We start from the raw sequence: 25,883 nt of genomic DNA, 5'->3' as shown, positions 1-25,883 counted from the left end.
TCTCTAGATGCTGTCTGCGCTTGTGAGAGTTTAGATTTGAATGTTATTTTATAACTGGTTTTTGAATGGCTCGTCGCTATTCCAAACCTACCTGGTCATTCCTTGTGGCATCCAGTAATATGTCTGTTTTAGGAATAAATATTTTGATAAGATCTTAATGTCTGTTGCTTTTGCCATGAAGATCTATGACAGGTTTTATATGGGATATTACTGTGCATAGTAAATAGTATCTGATTGGTTGATTCCACCCATGAATTTCTAACTAATTCTGTTCAGGAGCTCAGACATATTTGATTAAGAGTGATAGTGGCTTGCCATTAACTGTTCTGAATAATGCAGCTATGAAAGATTCTGACTCAGCCTCAGTAAATAAGATTATATCGTAAATATTTTGTATTCACTGATGACAGTTGATAAAGATGATGACTGCCCTAATGTCTCAAATTAGAGACTTTTTTAAGGATTCAGTTTATCCATTCATATTGGTTAGATTTACTGATTACATGCAAGATAATGTTTTTGGAGATGTATATATATTAGTCATATATTCTGAACAGATGCAGTTCCATCAGCCATATGGGTGTTTTTAAATAAACTCAGGTATTTTGTTTATTTTGGCTTTCTTTTTATAAATCTGATGTCCTGTGATAGAATCTTCATATACATGTACATAACTTATCCTAATGTCATGTTTTACATAAATAGTTTGTTTATGTATAGATTTATAAATTTGATTGTGCAGTAGTAGGGATTCATTTTCTTGCCTTCCTTGCCTCTAATGTAATAAAAATGGCCATTTATTCCTTACCTGAAACTGATGAGATACATTTAGTCATCTAAGATGACAGAGTGTCAAATAGATTATGACAATGCACCTTGAAACTGAATTTAAGGGGATGTAGATCGTGCACATTGACATTCATTGAATATTAGCTTGACATTCATTGAATATTAGCATTGAATATTAGCTTGACATTCATTGAATATTAGCTTGACATTCATTGAATATTAGCTTGACATTCATTGAATATTATTCATTGAATATTAGCTTGACATTCATTGAATATTAGCTTGACATTCATTGAATATTAGCTTGGAGATGATGATCCATTCATTATTTTCTCTATATAGCTTTGTTATTCTTGCAAGGATGTTTAGTAGTATAATAGTCATTTTTTTCTATAATATAAAATGTGGCAGATTGATATTTGAATCTTTTCCTTAGCTATTTTGGTTGTAATATATAGCCTTAACATTGGGTTGATGCATATGTAGTGTTCTCTGTTCTCCCTAGGTCCATTTACCGTTGTGGTCCCAGTACACAATCATTTTAGACTGCAGTGCTTTTGAACCTCAGTATGTTATAACCAATGCCAATTTGCTTTTATGTTTCTTGCTATCTATTCACAAAGTTCTGTTAAGCAAATATCCTATCACGTACTACCAAGCCCTATCACTTGAAAGAAAAACCTTATCATATTGCTTATTAATTAAGAAAATATGGGATAATTACCGACTCACTTAGCCATTAACTTTTGTATCAGGCTGGACATGGAAGTCGTTTCACTCAAATATTAGAGTTCAGCATATAGTCTGAATTATTAGCCTAGGTTACATGGATTCTTTATATCCCATGCTATACTGATCATGGTAATTTCTCTCCCAAAGTCAGTGTAATAAAGGACATTTTTTAATAGAAATGAGGTTAAAATTGGACTTGGGGCCAAATTTCAGCTACAAAACAGGCGCAGAAAAAATCTTTATGACTAATTTCCATTTGATTTGAATGTGACAGTAGAGAGATATGAGGAAGGAAGAGATGTATTAATTAAATTGAAAGACTGTACTGAGCTTTGGCATGAAAACATGATATAAATGAAATAACTGAATACTTAACCCAATGTTATTAAAAATTCCTTTGAAGATTCCTGGTATGTAAGGCTGACTGTATTATCTTTACCACATTACATATCACCTGCTATCTGTTTGATTCCATACACATTGGCCTGCCTGTTAACTAGTACAACAGTGTAGTATATGTTACATTCAACATCAGTTTTAACCATTTTACATTTTTGGTACACATCTATTATGTGTAGAAAGATTTGAGAGTAAAATCCAATCGTTACAGCTGTATAATTATTTTTCACGGAATAATTTTTTATGTGCTTTACAATCTTGAGAGAGCTAGTTCACCATCAAGGCTGTGTAGCCGTGTGACCAACCGTAACTTCCATTTCTCATACTCAAAATTTACAAGTTCTTTGTCTGTGTCTACATCACTAAATCATCTGAATTTGATAATTTATAAAAACTAATTGCTGCCTACATCAGTATCAGAGCCTTTACTTAAGTTATTGAAGCTTTCATAGCTGTGATTCTAATTGTGCAAACTCAATAAAGTACTGAACGAAATCCACAGCCTCCATTTTGGAGAGCGGAGATTATGACCCAGTTTGTTTAAGAAGCAGATTATGACCAGATCGTAAACAGTGACCACGTGATCTGATATAATGGTCATTTTCATAAATGAATGTAGTATCTAAGAGGGGGCTTTTCCCCTAAAGGTGGCACTATGAAAACCCGCTCAGAATGGCTAATTTTAACAGCAGGTATCAAAAGGCACTTCCATGAGAATGGAGTAGGGGCATAAAAATGTGCTTCCATGCAAATATGGGTAGAGACATCCAAAGGCGCTTCGATGAGAATGGAGTAGAAGCGTCTAAAGACACTTACATGAGGTAAAGGACTAAACAAAATTTCCGAGAGACAGTTTAAGGTATACTTTTAACTTTTATATCTTCAATTTATGAATCTAACATCATGTTTATTATGTATTTACTTTTTTCAGAAAATAAAATCCCAGTCATAACTAATGAAGCAATAGTGAGAAACTTCTCCTTTATCGAGAAAGAAATCACTGATGCAGAAGTATTCTTTGCTGGTTTCCTGAAATGTGGACTGTTGACCTCAGAAAGTGAAATGACTTTGCAAAGACTGAAAAGCAAATCAAGAGAAGAGAGAAACATTGAGTTTCTTAACTTAATTTTAAGAGGACAGGCTGGTCTGATTCAGATTTTTCAACAGGAATTAGCCAGACATGGTTACGAAGAGATACTGAAGAGGATTTGTTTTGATAATGGTAAGTTTCACTCTTAAAACACAAAAAATTCTGTCTTCATGTATTAAGCAAGCTCCTGTCTTAAACAGTCAATATTTCAAGTATACACCAATCCCTCAATAACTTGTGTCCTGATAACTCGCGAACCCACTTATAACGCGGAGTCAGGCATGGATCCCATTTTTTTAAACCAGAAAATACCCCAAAAATTAATCATTATTTGTTGAACTTGAAGAAAATCGCGATCAAACATGGTAACAGAAACTTTGATGTATCGCTCTTTTTATCATCGCAGATAGTAAATAGGACATGGAACATTTATTCAACACTGTGAAAATCTAGCAGCCCCGGTCGTATGTCGGGTGAACTCACTTCATCTGATCAATCAAACACTTATAAATGTTGTTGTGTATGTAACATAAACTATGTACCTTAAATTAACCAACTCTTTCATAGCTGTGATAAAAGATAACAAGGCAGCCAAGCGAAATGAATAGTTCGTAAAATAAAGAGCTTGATTTCACAGATACAGACCATTCTGGGCAAGTGAGTTTCAGAGAATTCTTGAACTGGCACTTAGAGATATCCTCAAGGATGATAAGAAGTTTCATTATTACTTCCAATGAGATCACGACATCAATATTGTACTAATTGAACAATACAAAAATTGAGTTTCGACGTAGACAATTGTCTCATGAAATAAATGTCGCTTGTTTTGAAAAAAAAGGAATCTTGTTTGGTGGTGTATCAACAGTTAGTCTAGTTCCCTGCTCTGTGGACTCCCAATTCGGCAGGATAATATTAAACACCACTGTGGGAACCATACTCATCAAGAAAACAAAAAGCAGTGACGTAATACAGATTTTTTCGCATACACATGATGGTTGTTGAAACCAGTCAGAACGATCTTTCATATGTTGGACATTTTCAAAATAAATGTAATTTAAACAGACTAATGAACAACTTCATTAGCAAAAGCACGTTTTAAAAGAAAATATTATTGATGTGATTGTAAATTGAGGATTCAGTCAATAAAAGGCCCATTTCCCTAATGCCACCCCACCCCCGGCTTTCTTGATGTGAAAGCAATTTTTTTCTTCAATTTTTGGGGGTCCCTCAGTAATTCACTCCTCACTTATAGTGCGGTCTATGTTTGCAGACCCCATTGTGCATGAGTTATCAAGGGAGAAGTGTACATTGTTTTATATTTAAAATTATTGTCTTTCCAATTAGTCCATTTTCACACTGCTATAAAATAATCCCCTTATATTTTATGATCTTGTTTGTTTGAGTCTTCCCAACATAACTTTTTGGCAAGTGAACTCTCAGATAACTTTTACTTCTTCTTCTAAAGTATTATTTCTCCATTTACATATGATGTGTTCAAGTTTTGTAACAGTTTATTCCTATGTTACTAACTGTACAGTACTGCAAGTTAATTTTGCAGACGAAACGTTTGTAAACGAAATGCCTTGTTTATAAAGGAAGTGAAACGTGTACTGTCACATGATTTTTTGGTCATTGTCTGGTACCCTCTTTTGTTCAAGGTTAATTTCTGTGTGCCTCAGTGTGTTAGTCTACAAAATCTATATTTAGCCTGTGTTGACCATGTTATGATCTTGACAATAATGTCTGGTCTTAATTGTCTATTAAAGAAAATCCCCTGTGTGAAGCCCAAAACTCTAAAAAAAACATTGCTGACCCCATTTCTTGTAAACATCAGCTTTAATGTAATAATAGTAACCTTAGGGGTACATGTACTTTAGCCAGTAATGAAAACTTGACATCCAGAAAAAGATTGCTGGAAAGATAATCAGATTAGTTGCCTTACCATAATTAAATATTGGTTCTGGACAGATATTAATATCAAAATGTGGCCTCTTGTGAAGGGTAAATTTTACATTTGTGCACTAATATGTTGGCTGATGGCTGTGTTAGAGGGGTTCTTTTGAACACAAATTTGTTGGGGCCATGGGATCCTGGCCGTAAAGAGTGGGTGGCCACTGGTCAGGGGGACTGTTCATGAGGGAGACCACTGTAATTACATAATCAGTACTATAATATAAAGGGACATGGTTTCAAATTCAAATTTTTTGAAAAAAACACTCCTTTGGTTGGCTCATCTAAAGACCTTTGCACTTTCAATTATAGCTATCAGTAGATGTCAGATGCAAATACTACACAGTCCTAACACACAGAGAAAGATCCCTGTACACACAGGGCATGCAGGCTTTCATCGCACATTTTAGTCATAGTGTTTACTGCTTAATAATTTCCACAATTTATATACAAGATTTTGCAAATGCAGCTAGAAAAATTGTCATGCTTTTTTTCAGACTTATTGACCCATGATAAGATGATCACAGATAAAGAACTGAAGGAAAATGAATCCTATTTACTGGCAGAGCTTGAACCAAAAGAGTTTCTTCCAGCACTGGGGAAGATTTTGCCAGAGGAGGGTCAGAATAAAATAGTGTGCACAGTTAGTCGAAGGGAAAGAGCGAAGTTGTTCCTTGATGAAGTAATCAAGAGAGGACAACCTGCAGTTGATATTTTTATATCTGAGCTTGAAAGATTGGGCAGACACTTTGTTGTGGAGATTTTGACAGGCTGTGGTACCAAAACTACAGGTAAATCAATCAGTTCTGCCAGCAGTTAATGAACAGTGAAGTGAACTGATATTTTTCAAAACTAGCTAAGATGTTTTTTCAGATGCTTTACTTCTGACTTTTTGATCCAACAACTTATGAGCACTATAACTGAAACACAGTCAAGAGGTGAATTGATCATCTTTTAGCACAGTGACTGTAGATTTTAAGGAAATCACTTGCCATAAAAACACTCATAAACATTAGGAAATCTGTCAGTGTTTTACCCTGAGGGATGTCAAAAATCCCTTTATAACATTGAAACTTGACATGATGTTCTCACAATGACAACCATAATTGAAGATATATAAGTCTAGGGATTTAGGGAGTTGTATGAATGTGCATTCACAAATTAGATTTGATAGATTATATTTTGCAGTGTGGCAACATACTTCTGTGTGTGAAGTTAATCATGAACCTTTGCACATGTAAAGGGAGCTAATTTATTTCCCTGCTAATGTCCAGAGGTTATTAGTCCTGCAAAACATGCTAGTACAAAGGCAAAAATGAGTTTTATGCCTATGGTTGGCTGTGGTGATGGTCTTAAATATTTTTGTTTAAATTGTTTTATTAATCTGTGCATGTATGTATGTACTTTGGGATAACTAATTGCACAAACAGCCCCTTTTGAAGCTGCATTCACTTTAGGAGAAAGCAGTCACTGAAATGCACATTTTTACAAGTTAGCCATCATCCCTACAACATTTTATACATAAAGCTAGATGTATGTTGGTTACTGTATGTGTTATTTTTAAACCATGTCTCAATACAATTCACCAGCAAATTGGTCATTATGAACTTGAAACCTCTACCATATGGCTATGTACTATAAAAAAAAAAAGAACACTTCACATTTATGAGTGTTTGTATGGTGTAACAGATATTGGATAGGCAAGAGAAGAAGTGTGTGTGTGTATGGAGGGGAGAGTTGCAAAACATGAAGTTGATTCAAAAGAATAATGAAACAATGCATTTTACCTTAAGAACAAATTATACAGTGACAGAGTACACACTCAGTACTGTTGGTACCACATGACATGGAATCAGTGTACAGAATATGTTATTTTTTGTCCCTACCAGTCTTGTTGGTTTTGTAACCCTGCTTATGACAATTAAGTTATTTCATCTAAAGTATGATTTAATATATCAGTTTATATCTTTTTTTAAATTTTATTCTTAATAGACATGATGGCATTTAAATGAAAAAAAAAATCATTATAAAATATATCTCATCTTTTTTCTGCATTATGGAGAGCATAGATAATCCCAACTCAACCCAACAGATTCCCCCCTTTGTTGCACCCTTAGTCACTCACCTTGAAGATACCTCTCAGTGTAAAGGAGATAAAACAGTTCTATGGAACAACTACACCATAGAAGCAAGAGGGATAAATAAAATACAAGTTTCAGGTCCATAGTTCTGAAGAAATGATTGGTGATTTTTCTGTACCATGGATAAACAATGCTAAAAACTGAGAACATTTCTACTTTAACTTTGTTCTTACTGTATTGTAATTATTACATTTCTACTTTAACTTTGTTCTTACTGTATTGTAATTATTACATTTCTACTTTAACTTTGTTCTTACTGTATTGTAATTATTACATTTCTACTTTAACTTTGTTCTTACTGTATTGTAATTATTACATTTCTACTTTAACTTTGTTCTTACTGTATTGTAATTATTACATTTCTACTTTAACTTTGTTCTTACTGTATTGTAATTATTACATTTCTACTTTAACTTTGTTCTTACTGTATTGTAATTATTCATCATGATTGCTCAGTGGTTTAAATACAATTAATGTATTTGTCAAACAGGCTTTGTTGATTATCGAATCATTATTGGAAAGAAAAAGAAGAACAAACCTCAAACATTACTTGTATGAAAATACATAAGGCCTAAACTGTGATGTCTCTAGTACGAACTCTTCCATATTAGTGATATGTAAATACAATGAAGAAGGAACAAAACCCAGATTTTAAAGATCCAGGACAATTTCCCATAACTTTCTGGCATTGCACAGGGAAGTTTAAGCATGATCTTTTAGATGGATCAAGTCAGTTACTAGTAGTGTTTGTAATTATGGTGCAGAAAGGAAATTAATCAGAGTGTAAAGAAGCCAGGACAATTGAAAACAAAACCTAGTGATTACATATAGAATTTTAAATATATATTTATTTTTGGATCAAGTTGATGATTATAGCTAATGTAGTTGAATAAGCAGTTAGAATCAGATCAAATAATCAATAAATAACGAGTTGAAATTTTTTAAGGTCTGATATTTCACAGTACATTAAAGTTCAGATTACAATGGAAGCTCTCTTTTTTTCCTGTATCCCTCTCTCTCTTTCACATTCTAACCCAATATATTTGCTATTCTTATACAAATATTCCTAAATTTAGTGGGTTTTTTAATGTTATTTTATATATACAACTTTATTTACTGTATGATAGGATTTTAGAGCTTATAGTTCCAATTCATTGTGTAACTGACTCAGGCTTTTTGATGTGGCATTCAAGCTTGGGAAAACCTGCCCTGAATACGTTTGTGTTTTCAATAATTAAAAATTTGGGATTGTCTTAAAATTTAACTAGCTTTTTATGGCATCCTTTTTTTGGCAAGAGGTCTAGTACTTCCCTAAATGTATGTCTATCAAGATGCCTAGTCAGATAAAATTCAGCGTCAGGAGAAAAAGAAATGTTCAGTCTGGTCTTATCCATTAGAAAGGACATAAATTATTTTTTAAAAATTAACCTCTTACACACATTGTTTGCTGTATAATGCAAGATGCCAATATGCATTACCATAGCCATAGATAGAAGTAGAGAACATATATGCATGTAAGTAGAAGTGAATGCATGAAATGCTTCCTTATACATTACCTCTTAATGTTATCTCATATTCAAATTCATTGCAGTGTTGATTTGTTCTCATAATTTGCATACCATAAACGAGAAAGTTTTTTACACTGAAATCCAGTAAGGATGTATAAGGAAGTCTAAGAATATTATTGTATAATCTCCAAATAAAGCTTTAATAGAAAGTAGGAGTTACAGTCTTATTGAATGACGGATCCCAGGTGAATTGCAAATCTAATGCATTATTGCTCAAATAACCATACAGTTCATTTTTTAACTTCATCTTAGAAACCATGGTAACTTTATACAAGCCTAGTTTTTATTCTGCAACATATCTACAGATTTCCAATATAAAACTTGCTGTATTTTACAGTCATTTCAGCATTGTGTATGCGTGTATAGGATACTTGAAAGGACTGTTACTTCTTCAGGATGAATATATTTATTTATATGGTAGCATTATAAATCAAGATTACTGTAAAAGAGTATATCTTTAAATTCAAAATATGAATGCATTGGAAATATAAATTAAAATAAGTATTTAATATTGAACTAAAATTTCAAAGATATAGAAAGTTGTTAATGTTATACCTTGGTAAACAATTCAAGCCTGGTGTTAGGCCTTCTTTCAGAGTGTAACACCAAGATGATTAGATCAATTAGTGATAAAATTTTACATCAGGTGTTGTAAAATTTATAACCATAGAGATTAAAAGAGGGAATCTGAAAAACATTCGGGTTCAAACAACTTCCGATATCAATTAATACCATTATTTATATTCATTGATGTTAGTCACAGACAAAGGAGTACACAATTATCTGATGAACAGCATTTTTAGATATATTTTTTTATCATCAGTTACCTTGATCATAGTTACCTTGGTCATAGTTACCATGATCATAAGCAATATTCAGCATGCTTGTTGGAGCAAAACAGCATATTCCTCAAAGGATATGGAAACAAACATGACAACAATTTGATTGAAATTAACAGGTTCACTTTCTTGAGAGAAAAATACCCCAAAAAGTATATCGGAAAGGAAATTAATGACGGAGCAAAATGTACATATAAAATTGAAAATTGGATAAAGGTCCAATTGAGAGATTGTACATGTATCAATTTTCAATGGAAAAAATGATAAATGGTTCATATCTATATTGTGACTTTTATTTAGACATTCACTGAAATAAATTTATCTGAGGTAATCCTAACTACTGCTGCATCCTACATTTCAAAAGATTTGCTGGTTTTTGTCTTAACCAACAAATGGATTACATGATCTGACTAACTATACAAAAGTTTGAACAGAGAACACAGATGTAAAAGCACAAACATACCAAAACATACCAATTGATGAAAGTATCTCTATTTTCAGATAGTGATGAATCTGCTGCTTCCAAAATCAGATCCCATATTCTTGACAACTATGAAACATTAATCGATGAGTTGGAACCAAAGATATTTCAGAACTTTTTCCTGGAGAAAGGAGTTATGAAGGAAGAGACTTTTGAGAAAATTGTTCAGTTCTCTACACGAAGGAATAGAGCTGTGGCTTTCTTGAAGTGGCTCCTGGGTGAAGGAAGCACAAAAGCCTTGATAGCCTTCCAAATGGTAGTCAAGTCATTCTGTGATGATGCTGTTGTCCAGATGCTTGAAGCCCCCTCTGTGCAATGTAAAGCTTTCAAACTCTTACTTGTTTATCTGTTTCCTGTTTAAGAATATATTCAGGGGGATGTATCTGAAGTGATGTATGAATCTATTTGCTTTTAGATGAAATGGATTCTGCCTTATATTACTGGTTTAGCCGGATCATATCTCACAAGATTTATTTATTGGCTATCATGGGAAGTGAGAACAAATGATCAGAGGTAACTTTAGACAAAATATTGTTATTAGCTTCTTCCCAATGATATGGTATCCATGAGATGGTTTGAAACGTAGAGTTTTATTAGTTAGAGACAACACCAGATTACTTAATGATTGAAACAGGTAAAAGGTCTTTTTTATATTTCAGGTGAAAATCTGTTATGTATGAAATCTTCCATTTCTATTGACCTTAAATTTTTGGTAGTATCCTGACCTCAGAAAAGGTTAACAGCTGTGGATGGCTAATTCATGGAGATTGGTCATGAATATTTACTTTGGTAAAAGTATAACCAATTGATTTCTTAATCTGATTATTTAAATTAATTTAAAATTATTTGTTTTGCTTTAAATTCTAATTGCACAGCTTTAAACTGGCCATCTGAAAGTAGCCAAACAAATAATGTAGTGATAGACCACACAAGCAGGAATCTTTTCTGACATGAAAAAGTGCTCAAGAGTTTGAGCCAGTATTTGGAATTTTTACACTGGGTGTTTAGTGCCTCATAATTAACTATTTGCAAAATGCGATTAATTGTTACATTGATAGTAGCTAAGAGCATGCTATTACACCCTTACAATAATTTTCTCTTAGCCAATTGGACAGCTTCTGTGGCCTGAGTGGTTATAGCTTCCAACTTGGATGGGGGAGGTCATGAGTTTGAACCCAAACCGAGTCATACGAAAGTTTTAGAAAAATGCTACTAACAGCTGCCTGGCTAGGCGCTCAGCATGAAGATGTTAGTGTTAGGACTGGTTGACCTTGCATCAGGATAATGTCACTCGGTGGGACATGATGCTGCATGTCTGTGGAATGATGCCCAAGTGCTAGACATCACTATAAACTGCCACACTGCAGACATCATAGCGATATGACTTAAAATTTGTTAAAGCTACGTTAAAAATTCAAATCACACACACACGCACTCAGCCAATTGTAGCTTTTTTAGGACAACTTTAGTTAGAACCACATCAATACAGATGTTTTTTTATGCAATTACTTACCATAAAAATAAACTGTTCAGTCTGATGTTTGATGAGGAAATTTGAGTCAGATAGCTGAAATTAAAAATGTTTTTGTTTGCAATCAGTAACAAATATTCTGGTATGTTTTACTGTCTGGCTGTCATTAAATTTAATTGTATGCAAGTTTGTCCATACTTTTCTTTATTAGTGTATCTGTTGGACTACTTCACAGAAATGTAACTCTCTCTTCCAATCTAGTAAGTATGTATGTAGATATATACACATATCCCTTGATCACTTGTGCACAGTTTTTTCCAAAAGCATGGACTGCTGCATAAGTGAATGTGCACTTAGCATGGAACTAATGAAAAATTAAGGAATGCTGTTCTGGTTGGACATTGATAATGAGAAGATGGGGGGAGGGCAAGGCTGTTTCATTGATGAATACTCATTTTATAATTGCATTGGAATAAATGGCTTTTTTAGAAGAAGCTATTTACTTTTCTGCATAAACTGTCTAATAAATCTCAGAAAGATTCTAAAAAATCATTGCTTTTAGAGGTTTCAAGACACATGAGTGCCTGTGAAAACACTGAGTATTATATGTCCAGTTTTGTGTGTGTGTATATTCAAGTGTTATTGTTGATTCACAACAAAGCAATTTACTTTTTTAAAACAAAGGAAAATGCATCTCATGAAACAACAACCATCATTGTCAAAACTCAAATTATTTTTTTCTAAAAGAACAGTAAAATATTGATACCACTATGTCATTGTGAGTAGTAGTAAAATGTTTGCTCATCCTTGAGCAAATCTCCGATTGCCAATTTGGGAATTTTAAGTTCTCTGCAGACTTTGAAACTTGCTTCTCCATAAAGAACCATATTTGTGAAACAAAGCTTTTCATGCACTTGTTTCCCTTGCTATCCTTGATAACATTTTTGAATATGTAGGTTAAACCACTGATTAATGTTATATACTTTAATTTATGTCACTTACCTAATAACATCTATAATAGGGTTAAATTTTTCCCCTTGAAATGAGTTGACCTGTCACATGACCATGATCACAAGCTCTTGCATGAGTAGGATTTTTATGCCTTCTAACTTATTTTTATATTTTACCTCCTTTATTGGATACAAAAGGTGTAATTAATGAGATAATACAGTTGGTCTACTTTTAACTGATTGTAACAAAACAAGCTCAGGCAACACTTATTTAGGTTCACACAGAAATGTTCAGGGACATAATCATGATGGCAGATTGACACTTTTCAGTTTGAATACATTAGATTACATTGCACTTGTAATGATTACAATAAAGCAGAGTTAACTAGATCTTAAAAAGAAATTTCACTTGATAAAACTTATTTAACTGGTGTTTATTTCTTGTGTTGTCACTTTTAGACATTGCAGCCATTTTCAGTACATTTGTTGGATATTGATATTTACAGTGTACTGAGATATTTGAAATAACTCTTTCTGGTAAAGAAAATTGAACAATATATTTGACTCCTTATTCAAAGTTGCAAATTTCATGCTGATGATTCACATTTCTGGGCTCTGTACTACTGTTTTTGATGATCAAATGAGTGATACTGGTTTATCAAGGTTTCATTTAACAATTTTGATAGAGATTTTCTTCAAATTCATCAGATAGTGGGCAATTTGTTTGGTATTTTCTATTAAAAAATATGGGACCTACACCTGTTCCAGGGTGTAAGTTATCAAGGGGGATGTGTATGCAGTCAGTCCTGTCATAATGTCACATATTGGGGTCTCTAGAAACTCACTCTGAAAGATATATGTCCTCTATATGAGCTATTCTGAGAGTCATCATGAAGTAAGTTTGTATAAATGTGAAATGCACAAATTTTTACATTTTAAGTAATTGGCCAACATGCTGAAATATGTTCAGACAAAATATTCCTTCGATTTAGTTGATGTTGGTATAAAATATGTTTATTTGACTAGGAGAAGACTTTTAAGGGGAAAAGATACAAGTTTTCTGCAAGACAATTCTAGGCATGAAGATGGAAAAATATATACTCTTAAACCAGACCTTTCACACAGACCTTTCAAGATAACATTTATACATTCAGGGTGTATTTTCTTGCTTTGATCAGAAATGTGGTTTGGCTTAAGTCACCCTTAAGTCACAACTATGACATGATTGGTATGACACTATGACATGTTTGCTATGACACTGTGACATGTTTGCTATGACACTGTGACATGTTTGCTATGACACTATGACATGTTTGGTGACTTTGATTCATCTCATTTCTAAACATAAATTCATATTTTTTTTCCATCAGAATTAGAGTTACCAATGCAAAAAGAATTTAGAGTTGAACCAGTATTCTTGTCCAAGCACTGGAACACATCACATATATAAAGATATAACTTCTGTTTTCTAGATTGTATTATTTAAATATTGCATAAAGTTCCATGTTGGTGCAATTATCCCTGTAGCTTTTCAGCAGAATAGACAAAAAAAAGGACAGAAATATGGACACAATTAAATGTTTTTAGAGCATGCAATAACAGGAAGTTGTGCAGTTCGAATCTGCCAATCAAATCTCACTATTGGTCTAACCTGATAATTACTTGAAAAATGCTCAAGCCAATAGCATAAGATTTAAAGGACAAAAGTAAAATCTTCATGTTCAGTATTCAGTTATCGAAGCTGAAAACTAAATGCTTTAGTTTAGAGTTTAAAAATCAGAAGTAAAATTTGCTAGTCTATATTTAAAAAAATGAGAAGTCAGTGATCCTGCTTAGAGGTGTTGTAACCATTGGTCAAATGTTCTGGAATTCATTTCTGTATTATTTTTAATGCCTATGACCATTCTGAGACACGGTTGTGGTAATAATGCATGCAATGTATGTTAGAGATGATTTATTTTACCTGCTACTATTGCGTTGCTACCTTATTTCAGTACAAGAAATTATACCTTCCTCCACTTGGTAATTGGGCCAGAAAGAAAAGAATTCAATCTCAGTCTGATTCCATAGTCATTCCCAATATATGCAGTAGTTTCTTCCTTTTCCATGGACTATTGTGCAAAGTGCAAATATACATGTGTCAAGATGCTTATTGAAATTTTCCCTTGTGTTTTGATTTCATTTTAGCCAAACATACCCATTTTGGAGCTGTGTTAGTCCTATTTTCCCCATTTCTTGCTTCCTTTGTGTGTATTTGTATCCATTCTTGCTGATTTTGAAGGGTATTTGCCTCTTGTAAGGCATGTTTCAGTAAATTTGTACTCTTTAGTAGCGATGTCAAGGTAAGTATCTCCTTCCCATTTTTGTTTCCTGGTTATTTTATTTCTTTTTTTTTTCTTTTAGCATATGTCACAAGGTATAGGTAAGTGTTGGCATAAGAAGGCTACAATAACAAGTGTACACATAAAGAGGGTTGTCCTATTTGCTGCCTTTGGGAAGATGCATTGTGGTACTTGACCAGAAGTTGTCATGGTTACAAAGGTAAGAAGAAGGGAACCACTTCCTCCTGTTCGTCTCAGGATGAACCCTCCATTTCCAAGAGGGATCTAGGTCATATCCTGTCTTTGGGAAGTCAACACCTCCAGTGAAGAACTTAGAAGGGATCAATATCACCTTTCATGGCTTGGAAATCACATTCTGATTTATGACACTTGAACTTATGTTGTCATCTGTTCTTGGAGACTGATACTTGGCCCTTCCAGGGGTGGAAAATTGTCCATGCCTGATCAGAGCCAGTTAATGCCTTTCCTATGGCATGGAAGTTCAGTGCTATCACTTATTAAATCAAAAGCCAACTCTGGTAGTCCAGAGAGAGATTCTTCTTTCAGATCTTCACCACAGGACTGGACTTTGACCTGTTACTGGTCAGTGGGCACAGGCCAACAGAGAGAGATTCTTCTGTCAGATCTTCACCACAGGACTGGACTTTGACCTGTTACTGATCAATGGGCAGAGGTAACCAGGCAGCCATCGGCCACTTGGCTTCATGTGCCAGTCACTAGTCACCTGGCAGCACTCTCTGAGCAACCAAACACCAGGTTTTGGTCATTGGTTTGTGAAAATGGATTGTTTCCTTTTAATCTATATGAGGATAGGGAGTTGGGTTTTCCTTCCTTGTCTATGGAAGGGAATGAAACCTGTATTCACCTCCACCCCATTGATTTCTTTTACTGTAGAATCATTTATGTTCATTGAGCCCAATTTTCATGGTTTTATAAAAAAGGAATTTTCATGGGTACTTAAATATGTGGTTTTGCTCGTCAAAGTTTGCGTATTATTATGTATTTAATTTCATGATTTAGCCTCTACAAATACCCAAATAAAGACTATAAAAGAATTAAACTATGCTGATGCACATCATGGTCACATTAATGTTTAAAACAATACGACCACCTGTATGAGCACAAGTCAAAGACTTGGCAAGTTCAATACTTACACCATGTTTTCGAACAAATGAATAACATCAATCGAAGCTGATGCAGTCAACAACACTAAAACAATACTTCCAGCTCTATGAGCATAAATAAAACACCTGTCAAGATTAATCACTTTTGCCATGTTTTCGTTTGAGTGCTCAACATCAGAGGAAGCCAATGCGGGCAACAACACTAGGCCAATCAGTTATTTAAGTACATATGAATGATCTCTTACTTAAACCACTGTCCATCAAGTTGCACCATCAGTACTTTCTGATGATCATGGCATTAACACGGTGGCTTAAGCATGGTAAAATTCAGCTTAGACCCCCCTCAGTTCCTGGACTTCCTAATCCATCAGAAGCTGCTAACATGGTGCAGGCGCATGCTTACCAAGCAGCTAATGATGCAGTAGAATCCCTGTTTCAGTCAGTGACCTGGAAAAGAAAGTGCGGAGAGTATAACAGTTATAATGAGGTAATCCAGGCAAAGACAGACAGATATTCCATTGGTAACTGTGTTGCCAAGGCAGCCCGCAAATTCAGTAGCGATCTGAGTTGTACGATCAGTGAGACCACTGTACACAGTATGTGTGACCAATACATAAACTTAAAAAAGTAAGATGGGCAAGAACTTTCTAATTTACCCAAATCACTTCGGGAAATCCTTTGATGCTAGGAGGTATGCTTGATGCGGAGATAAAAGATTGGATCAAGATAGTTAGAATTAATGGAGGAGTGATCATTATTAGGATTGTAATGGTTGGGGCAGAGGCTGTGATCACCAAGCATGCTCTCATCCGGCTGACATGTTATAGTGGACACATCACCATCACCAAGCATTGGGCGAGGTCGCTACTTGGCTGTATGGGATTTGTTAAGTAGAATGGAACAAAAAGCGTAACACAGCTGCCCCATGAGTTTGAAGACATTAAGAAAATGTTCTTAGAGAAAGTTAACACTGTAGTGAAACAACACGATATTCCAGACTCTCTTATAATAAATTGGGATCAGACCAGGTGCCAACTGGTTCCAGGTGACAACTGGACAATGGAAGCCCATGGATCTAAGCATGTGTCGGTTTCCGCACTTGATGACAAGAGGCAGATTATGATTTTACTTGCAGTAGCAAAATATGGAACTCTCCTGTCCCCACAAGTCATTTACGCAGGGAAGACTGACAGATGCCTGCCTAAGGGTGTAGTTTTCCCTGAGCACTGGGATGCGACTCAGACAGAGACACACTGGAGTAACGAAGAATCTATGAAACATTATGTGGATAATGTCATCATTCCATATATGAGTAAAACACATGACTGCCTGCCCCTTGCGCAATGCCATCAGCAAGCAGTGGCAATATTTGATGTGTTTAGAGCCCACCAAAGTGCAGAGATGCTAACTAAATTGAAACACAGTGGAATCACTCCTTTGATTGTGCCTGCCTCTTGTACAGACTGACTTCAACCATGAGACTTGACAGTAAATAAAAAGTACAAAGAAGAATTAAAGTCACACTTGCATGAGTGGTATGCAAAACAGGTCATGGACGCCATTACGGAAAAAGATGTTACTGGTGACAATCAGTGCACAGTATTAGTAAACCTTGCTACCTCATTAATCAAGCCTATTCACGCTGAATGGATAATTGCAGCTCACATGCTCAGTGGTTTTGAGAAAGCTGGACTTGTCTAATTTCAGCAATTTGGGGATTATTTACCTGAGAAGCATTTGTGAGTACTAGGAGACTTGATTGACACGATGTTGATACAGTGGCTTTGTCCAAATATCTGTGAAGTGTGAGCTTTAATACTCTGCTGTAACTAGTGTATATACATAGTGTTTCATTAATAATAGTGTTTAAAGAAATGGTTTTAGTATTTTACAGGATTGTTGTTCTTTTGGATTAAAAATGCATGGATAAAATGAAATGTGCTTTCAGAAGGATTTAAATGTTTCAACAACAGTTGTACTCGAATGAAGGATCTACTTGAATAAGTATTAAATTTAATTTTTATATACTGTTATTTTGTATTAATTTTTCATTCATTTTCAGTATTACTATTGTTTGAATAACTTATGGTTTTTCTCTATTTTCTCTCTATCCTTACTTACCTCATATAGAAGCTAATATATTACTGCTATCAAAATGTAGTGGGGAGGGGATCATTTTATTTATGTAATACCCACTAATATTGCAAAGATTACATCCTGCCACCCCACGCTGATGTCCTATAGTCTTAGTCCCAAGTCAGAAGAGGAAGATATTCTGTAGGATATGACAAATGGAATAAGGCTGGGATCAATTTATTTTCTTTCAGACCCTCCAGTAATTAATTGGAGGGAATAATTAGCTTCAGCTGGGGATATTGCATCCTGAAAAGGGTAGTAGTGCAGTAGTACGCAGGTAAGTATTACAGATTCTGAATTAAAATTAGTTTCATATCCCCATCCAAGCAAAATAAAACAAAATTAGATTATTTCCAGATATCTTTATATTTTGAAACACCTGATCAGTTTATTGATGGTTTTACAGAAGAAATGTATTTAATTTATTTTGCAGTCAGACCATCCTTTCTTGTGGCAGATAAAACAAAAGAGGCATGGAACTGTACAAGGCAACATTTAAAGTCACCTTTCATAATGGTAATGTATACTGTAGCATAGTTATTATTGGTTGTGGAGTATCTTGGGCCATCTTGTACATAGATTTTCTACTTGAATATGGTGCAGTACAGTATATTCTATGATAACAAACAGAAGTTATAGAATATTGTCAGAAAATCCAACTGTGACTGGCATAGAGAAGATACAGTAGCATGTACTGAGCAATTTTCTTTAAGATATATTCCCATATCACATTTTTGTTAAGGATATAAGCCTGCTTTGTCCTGAATCCAGCCCTCCTAAAAATATGAAAATTTGTCTTTTGTCTCTATCTCATATAAACAAATGTTAATAACTCTTGCCCATCTTACTTCTGTACAACAACATCAGATTTGTGTTACATTGAAACCGTCCATATAGGATTTCAAATTTATTTTGATTAATATTCATTCCTAAACATTTGGTAAACAATGTTGTAAAAGACGATAGCCTTATAAAGATAACTAGACAGGAGGTTAACTTTGCTATAGTTCTCTGTCTCAGTTGTATCCTTTCTTCTGTCTCTTGTTTCTTTAATATATATATATATATATATATATATATATATATATATATATATATATATATATATATATATATATATATATATATAAAACTTTTCTTTATCAGCATTATTCTCCAGAACGTTTGCATATTTGCATGCCATGAGTTGCCCATTTCACCATTTCACCAGTGTTTTTTCCTCCTCTATGAATTTCCATGTTGTTTGAGTGATGGTGAACCAGGTTCTAGGTTTAGACTGTCGTGGAACTTCAAAGTAGGGCTGGTAGCAAGATTTACTACTTCATGCATTAAATATCATTACCTTCACAGCATTTGCTCTATTTATGTTTTCATTAATTACATGTCATAAGTTTGGGTCATAAATTACATTTGGTAAACCTAATGCATGTAAGTAATAAAAACTTGGGTTATACAATGACTTCTGGCAACAAGCTCAGTATTGGAATTGAATGATGTAAGTAATAAAAACTTGGGTTATACAATGACTTCTGGCAACAAGCTCAGTATTGGAATTGAATGATGTGCACAAAAACTAACCTTTTTAAATCACAGAACTGAGGAAAATTGGGCATGGACAAACTTGTCTTTTGTCTATATCAGGATTTTTTTTTGTGTTGGGTTATCATTAGATTTTCTTTATCTTTCTGTACTTTAAATTTTAGCTAATTCAGAATATTAGTCATGGGGTTGGGGAGTTAAAATCAGTACATATTCAGACCGATATCATTGCCACCGTCATTAATTTTGATGGACAAAGTTTTTATAATTTTTGTGTGTAGTGTTAATTTGTGAGGCATGGTCTTGAAATTTTTGAACCCAGTAAAATCATAGTGTGTACAACATGCACAATGATATATAATATATTTTTGAGATTTCTACATGGTTTTATAAAATGTGCAAATTATTTAACATAATGTCACAAGCAAATTATCTTCATAAAACTTCTACAATTTACTTTCAGTACCTTTTTCTTGCTGTGTATACAAAATTGCACATACTAGCTAAACACAGATAAATTTGCATTATTTTTATTGCATATTTAACAGTCGCTGATGCTAAAATTGGAAGCGAACAAGTGCAGGAATCGAGTACCAGTAAAGAAGGAGGAGACGGATGTGATGGACAGTCATTAAAGAAAGAGACTGGTATACAATTCTCTGCACAAAACCCAAACATGGATGAAGAGGATACAATGTCATTTTGGGTAGACAGCTTGTTAAATGATGGATTGAATCCTTCACTAACAGCAGGTAGCATGCAGAAAACAAAAAGCAGATGCTACAGCCTAGTTTCATCTCACAGCAGCCAATCCAGAAAACTAAATCATCAAAACAAGGTCTTCATTCCAAACAAAAGCATTTCTCTTGATGAAAAGGTAACAGGGTGGTTGTTGCAGAATGTAACGGAAGATTCCAACTCATGGGCTCCACTTCCAAATGACCTTGCATCAGTCCAGGTGGAACCATTATCAGACAGTACTAATACTTCACTTGGTGATATCTTGAGAAGCATTAAAGCAGGATCAGGTAGGTAGTTGTTCAGCAAATCCATTATGCTTGTTTTTTCTTTTATTATCTAGCTTCCTTGCTTACAGTTGTTGTTTTGTTAAAACCATTATGTAACTAAAATGCAAAATATAAATTAGACAAAATAAAATTCCATCCATTCTGTTAAAGCAGACTTTTTCAACTATATTGTCTGGCTCTGATGTCACTTGCCATTGACATTTGACGTTATGAGATGTCGATGTCAGAGCAAATTACTTTTAGAAAAGTCGAAATTTGTCTGCCCTACCCACTCTGTGGGATCATTCTGGCCTAAATTTCATAGCCATGTGTCAGTGGAAATTTATGACTTGAACAGCATGATTTCCCAATTATTATATCTCCACACGAAGTCATTATAAAGAGTATTGTAACACGTAAGTCTCAGTTCTGCATTTTTTCCCAGGGCAAGTGTTTCCAACATCAGAAAAGTTATTTCTTATGGGCAGCAAATTGGACTTTTAAATAGGTAATAGGCCGTGACATTACATGTTTGAAGATGAATCATCTTGGGTGCAATGATGTCAGAGACTATATAAATATTGTGCGATAAACGGACAAAATATTAAAGCCATGGCTGTAGTACATGTAGAGAACTTGAGCTTATCCTTTTTTCATCCACACTTTTAACACATTAACCCCTGGCGACGAGTATACTCGTCGTACTTTACACCCCTGATCTCCCGCGAGCCTCGCTAAAGTGGCGGAGTTTGCATAGCTTGTCTCCCGAGCGCCGAGTTTAAGAGGCAGTATTTAGCAAGGCCTTTCTCCCGCACGACGAGTTAACTCGGCGCAAACCATTGGTTGATTTAAAGCCATTTCCTACTAATGCAGGCAGTTTAACCAATCAAATTTTAGCTTACATAGATAGAGCGCACATTGCTGAACAGCGGGAAATTTTTTTCACTTCGATATCAGTTGATTTAGTGAAAATATTTCGATTTTAAATTGATGCAAATTGATGAGAATCAACCTCTAGGAGCAGACTTTTACTTGACGGATTCTGATGGAGAATTTTCTGGATTTTAATCAGACGAGATTGATAGTGACATCGAAAAAGCTACTGAAAATAACAGCGGTAGTGACGAAAATGAGAATGTTGAAGCGGAATAAGAAAATGAAAGTAGAGCTGATCGATCTTAAATGATAAAACACACATTGACAAGATGCTATACAAAGGACCAGCAACGGATTTAGACCCTGATGCAAATGCATTTGATTTCGTGGAGCTTCTTTTTCTTTTGAATAATTGTTAAATAAATGTTTGGGAAATATACGTTGTTAACATGAGTGTTCATATTTCAAGGTTTGTAAAGTGTTTTATTAGTTTTAAAAATTTCAGTGAGAGTTCTTAGGAAGAAAGGTAAGTAAAGAGCAAGTAAAATATGCCCATTTGTGTACAGTATTCACAGGATGTTTAGTTTACAAGAGACGACAAGTGGAATTTTTGTGTACATAAAATATAATTATTTCATGTGTTGATGGTGTTAATAATTCTTTGTGAATTCATAATGGATTTTATGGATTATTCACGGCAAGAGAAGCAAATTGGCAAGTACATCATTTGTTTTCACCATCATGCATTAGTTTTATTTCTGCATGTAGCATGAAATTTATACCATTATGTATGTAAGTTTATTGAGAACTGCCGTGCCAAATTTCAGCTGAATTAAATGAACACAAATAAAATAACAACAATTTTATTGCAAGTAGCCCCCTCTATAAAAATCTGCAATCCAATTGCTGTCAGCTAGTCTCAGGGATACAGGCACTGGAAAGGCTAACACTGCTCTAGGTGATCTCTGCAAGTATGCTTCAGGGGACTGCCTAGCTGTTTGGCTCAGGGGTTAATGTGTTAATGCTTTAATTGTGTAAAACTAATGCAGTATCATTTATTACCAAGTGTTGGGCATTTTTATATACCTACCATGAGGCAGAGCATATTGTGTTAATGCGTTCTGCCAGTCCATCTTTAGTTGTCCACGGTCTGCAGTTACCAAACTCTGTGGACATCATGTACTTGGGTTAAGGAAGAATCCTATCAATTTCAGGCTTGAAAGCTCAAGGGTCAAGGCCACTGACTAAAAGAAAGAAATTGTTTTTGCACAAATAACTTCAGTTCTTCACATTCTTCTAAAGATTATGAATAATATGAAGGGGTTTTTACTAATAGTTTCTGATGAAAACAATTTAGATTGATTTTAAGACTGAATATCTTCCCAGTCCCAAAAATCCTTGTATACATTTAGGAAAGCTATATGATGTTGTGTCATTGCCACTGTTTTCACTTATATTGAGACTGCTGGGGCAGATTTGTCAGTGTCAATCATGACATCTTCTCTTTTGAGAAACAGCGTGAAATGTTTGTGAAAAAATGATATTCAAATTAAATAGCTGCCACTCTTCCATTCCATGAATTACTTTGGACATGTCAACTTTGATTCCTTCCTCCCCACCCCACAATCTCACCCAATGTGCATAACCCAGGCAACTTTCCTCTAGTAACCCTGTGGGTAAATCCTTTACTTAACATTTTGAGTGATTCTGCCTGATAATACAAAAGTATACATGATGTTTCAATACAAAAGGATACAGATGTTCAGACAGGTTGATGGATGGTTGGGCAAATTGACGTTTTTAAAAACTACTCTTTATGCTTCTCAAGAAATAATCAATAAGCAAAATAAACTGCATAATATCTAGGCAAAAAGTGTCCTTTCTCAGACATATGGCAGTAGTTGACTATTTTCTTGACAGTTTGACATGATAATGAGCAGCTGAGCAGTAGAGTTCTGTTGGTTGAAGGGTACAGTATTAACATGTTTATGAAGAGTAAACCAGGTTATTCCATTGGCTACATGCCTATTATTTTCAATACTAGAACATTGCTGATGCTGCTTCCCATGTGAATATATTGTTCTTTTTCCTTAATTGAATAATGAAAATAGATATAAGTAAAGTTTGTAGTGTCTGTCTGCATTAAATTAAAATGAAATCAAAAGTAATATTTTATATTAATTGAAAGTTTCTGCTCATGGCCTATATAACCAGCTTAAGAAAAAAATTGGAGATTAGAAAATTATAAAACAATTTAAAAATATTCTAAATACTTTCCTAACATTTTATTATTACTAATATGAAGAACATACATACTGCCTTAGCAGTAACAGCCTATGCATATACAGATATTTTAAACACATGTCCATTTTTGCGATCGTCAGTTAGTTTGTAAAGTCGACTCTACTTTATCTCAAACATGCATTATACAACAGTTGCATGCTTATTCCAAATGTACTACACTAATTTTGATTGATAGCTTCATGATATGCAAGTGGAACATTTCCAGTACAAATAAGCAAAATAAAAAAGAATGACAAGGCAACATGAATTACACTTGCTGGTCGCAGCTATATCTGAAGTAATTACATAAGTGGGCTGTTTTGGAACAATCCACTACAATCGGAATAGGTTTGGCAGTTGTGTTTTTTTTTTTTTAAATTACATTAACAAAACCAGTAAATATTCAATAAGGATTTTCCATATTAATTTTTTTTTTGGTTTAGGTGACTTTTAATAACAAGCTGATTTCAACTGATTTGATGTAGAAAATGTAAATTGCTCAGGATTGATTATTACTTTGAAGTATTGAACAGATTTGTTAATTTATATACTCCACTTTGCTGGGTCATTGAAATTTTTCAGCATTTTCCAATATTCTTTGGCTTTTAAACAATTTACTTTCATTTAATTTTGCTCATTGCAAAATATAATTTCTCTATTTGCCCAGAGCACACTTTTATATTATTCTTATGATTAGACCACTATAAATTTACCCTTTTCATGCATTTATCAATTTATCGATTCAGGTAGACATAATGCTAAAATATGTTCCCTCTTTCTGTGCATATATCATTATAGCATTGTAGATAGTTGTTCTTTGTGAAAATAGCTGGCTAATTTTTGTCCTCGATCTGCATTTTTCCTGAATATAGGTGTTATGACTCTATGGTCACCAACTTAAGTATTAGAAACGAAGCAAAAACAATACATTTTGTGAAACTTAATAAATAATTTAATTATCAAAGTTATAAAAGAAAACTTGAGAGGAAATTACATCATTATGAAGTGAATCCAAGCTAGTCATTATAACATGTTATAAAAGTTGTAAATGAGATGAAAAGTCCCTTACGAATTTCAAAACTGGAAATGTACTTGTCCCTAATAACCCTGACGTCAATATGGCATTGTCCAGAATTCCTTCGAATAATTTATAACAGTTCCAGAATAATATTATAGGCCAAATAATGAGCACTTTCTGTCTCCAGTGAATAGTCCAAACAAATGTTTTTCCTCTCGAAAAATATCTAAGTACAACATTAAACACGTGTGCAGACTTACAACAGGAATACAATAAACGTGAATGACTCCAAAAATCAGAATGAAACTGAATGCTTAATTTTCACCTTATATACACCATATATTTTGACATTACTTTGGAATAGGCTCCATATGACACCGTACACTATTGATTTTGATGAACTAAGCATATTTACTTGACCTTGCACAACCAATTGAAACAGAATTATTCCCAAAACTTCCATATCCCATCAGTCACTCAGAAACTATGTCATAGGTGCCATTTTGCATTTTATTATTGCAGCTATTATTACTAATTGTTGACACGTTCATAAACATCTATTTATAGATCATATACAATTTAAGTTCTTAACAGAGCCAGGTCATTTACAGTTTATAACAAAAGATATTTTATACTTTACAGTCATGAATAAAAGTTAAGAAAATTAAATAAAATGATGTACCAGGAGTCACAGAAAATATAAATATACATAACACCTCCCCTCATGAGAAAAAGAAAGATTTATGCAATACAGCTTTCATTTTCAATATTAATCAAATAGATGATTCAATTTTGCACAAAGAGGTGTAATGAACATACAGAATAAGGCAATACTATACAAAATTCTTGCACATGTGAAAGTGCATCTGCAATTAAATTTTCTCTTGATGTGCTAAATGTCAATGTTGAATTCTTGCAACATCAAACTTTATCTCGACAGCCTCTGGTTTTTTATTTGTCATTTTGTTGATGAAAGTAAGGGGGTTGTAATCACTAAATACAATAATAGGAGAAGGAGCAGAATTAAAGATACACTTCCAAGTGTTGTAGTGCCAAAATTAGAGCCAAACGCTCCTTCTCGATAGTGTAATATTACTATTGCTTATTGAACTTTTTTGATGAATAGCACATTGGACGATCTATGCCGT

The 25,883-nt window shown here is 34.0% G+C and overlaps 2 protein-coding genes across 2 annotated transcripts in view; both read left to right on the top strand.

The window, feature by feature from the left end:
• LOC149775619 (uncharacterized) overlaps positions 1-10,350 on the top strand; it is a 51,164-nt gene extending 40,814 nt beyond the window's left edge. Inside the window, exons 8-10 of the mRNA XM_089943501.1 lie at positions 2,852-3,142; positions 5,458-5,751; positions 10,010-10,350. Coding sequence (XP_089799627.1) covers positions 2,852-3,142; positions 5,458-5,751; positions 10,010-10,350 — 926 coding nt within the window. The remainder of the gene's footprint in view (positions 1-2,851; positions 3,143-5,457; positions 5,752-10,009) is intronic.
• The window catches only part of LOC149775618 (uncharacterized), a 29,534-nt gene continuing 13,678 nt past the window's right edge, over positions 10,028-25,883 (top strand). Inside the window, exons 1-3 of the mRNA XM_089943000.1 lie at positions 10,028-10,306; positions 18,446-18,528; positions 20,100-20,579. Of these exons, the coding sequence (XP_089799126.1) occupies positions 18,486-18,528; positions 20,100-20,579 (523 nt within the window). The 5' untranslated portion in view covers positions 10,028-10,306; positions 18,446-18,485. The remainder of the gene's footprint in view (positions 10,307-18,445; positions 18,529-20,099; positions 20,580-25,883) is intronic.

Source organism: Sinohyriopsis cumingii, chromosome 19, assembly GCF_028554795.1.
Source record: "Sinohyriopsis cumingii isolate HCF-2022 chromosome 19, ASM2855479v2, whole genome shotgun sequence".
Classification (NCBI taxonomy): domain Eukaryota; kingdom Metazoa; phylum Mollusca; class Bivalvia; order Unionida; family Unionidae; genus Sinohyriopsis; species Sinohyriopsis cumingii.
The sequence above is the reverse complement of the archived record's forward strand: the minus strand, read 5'-3'. Positions and strand labels throughout refer to the sequence as shown.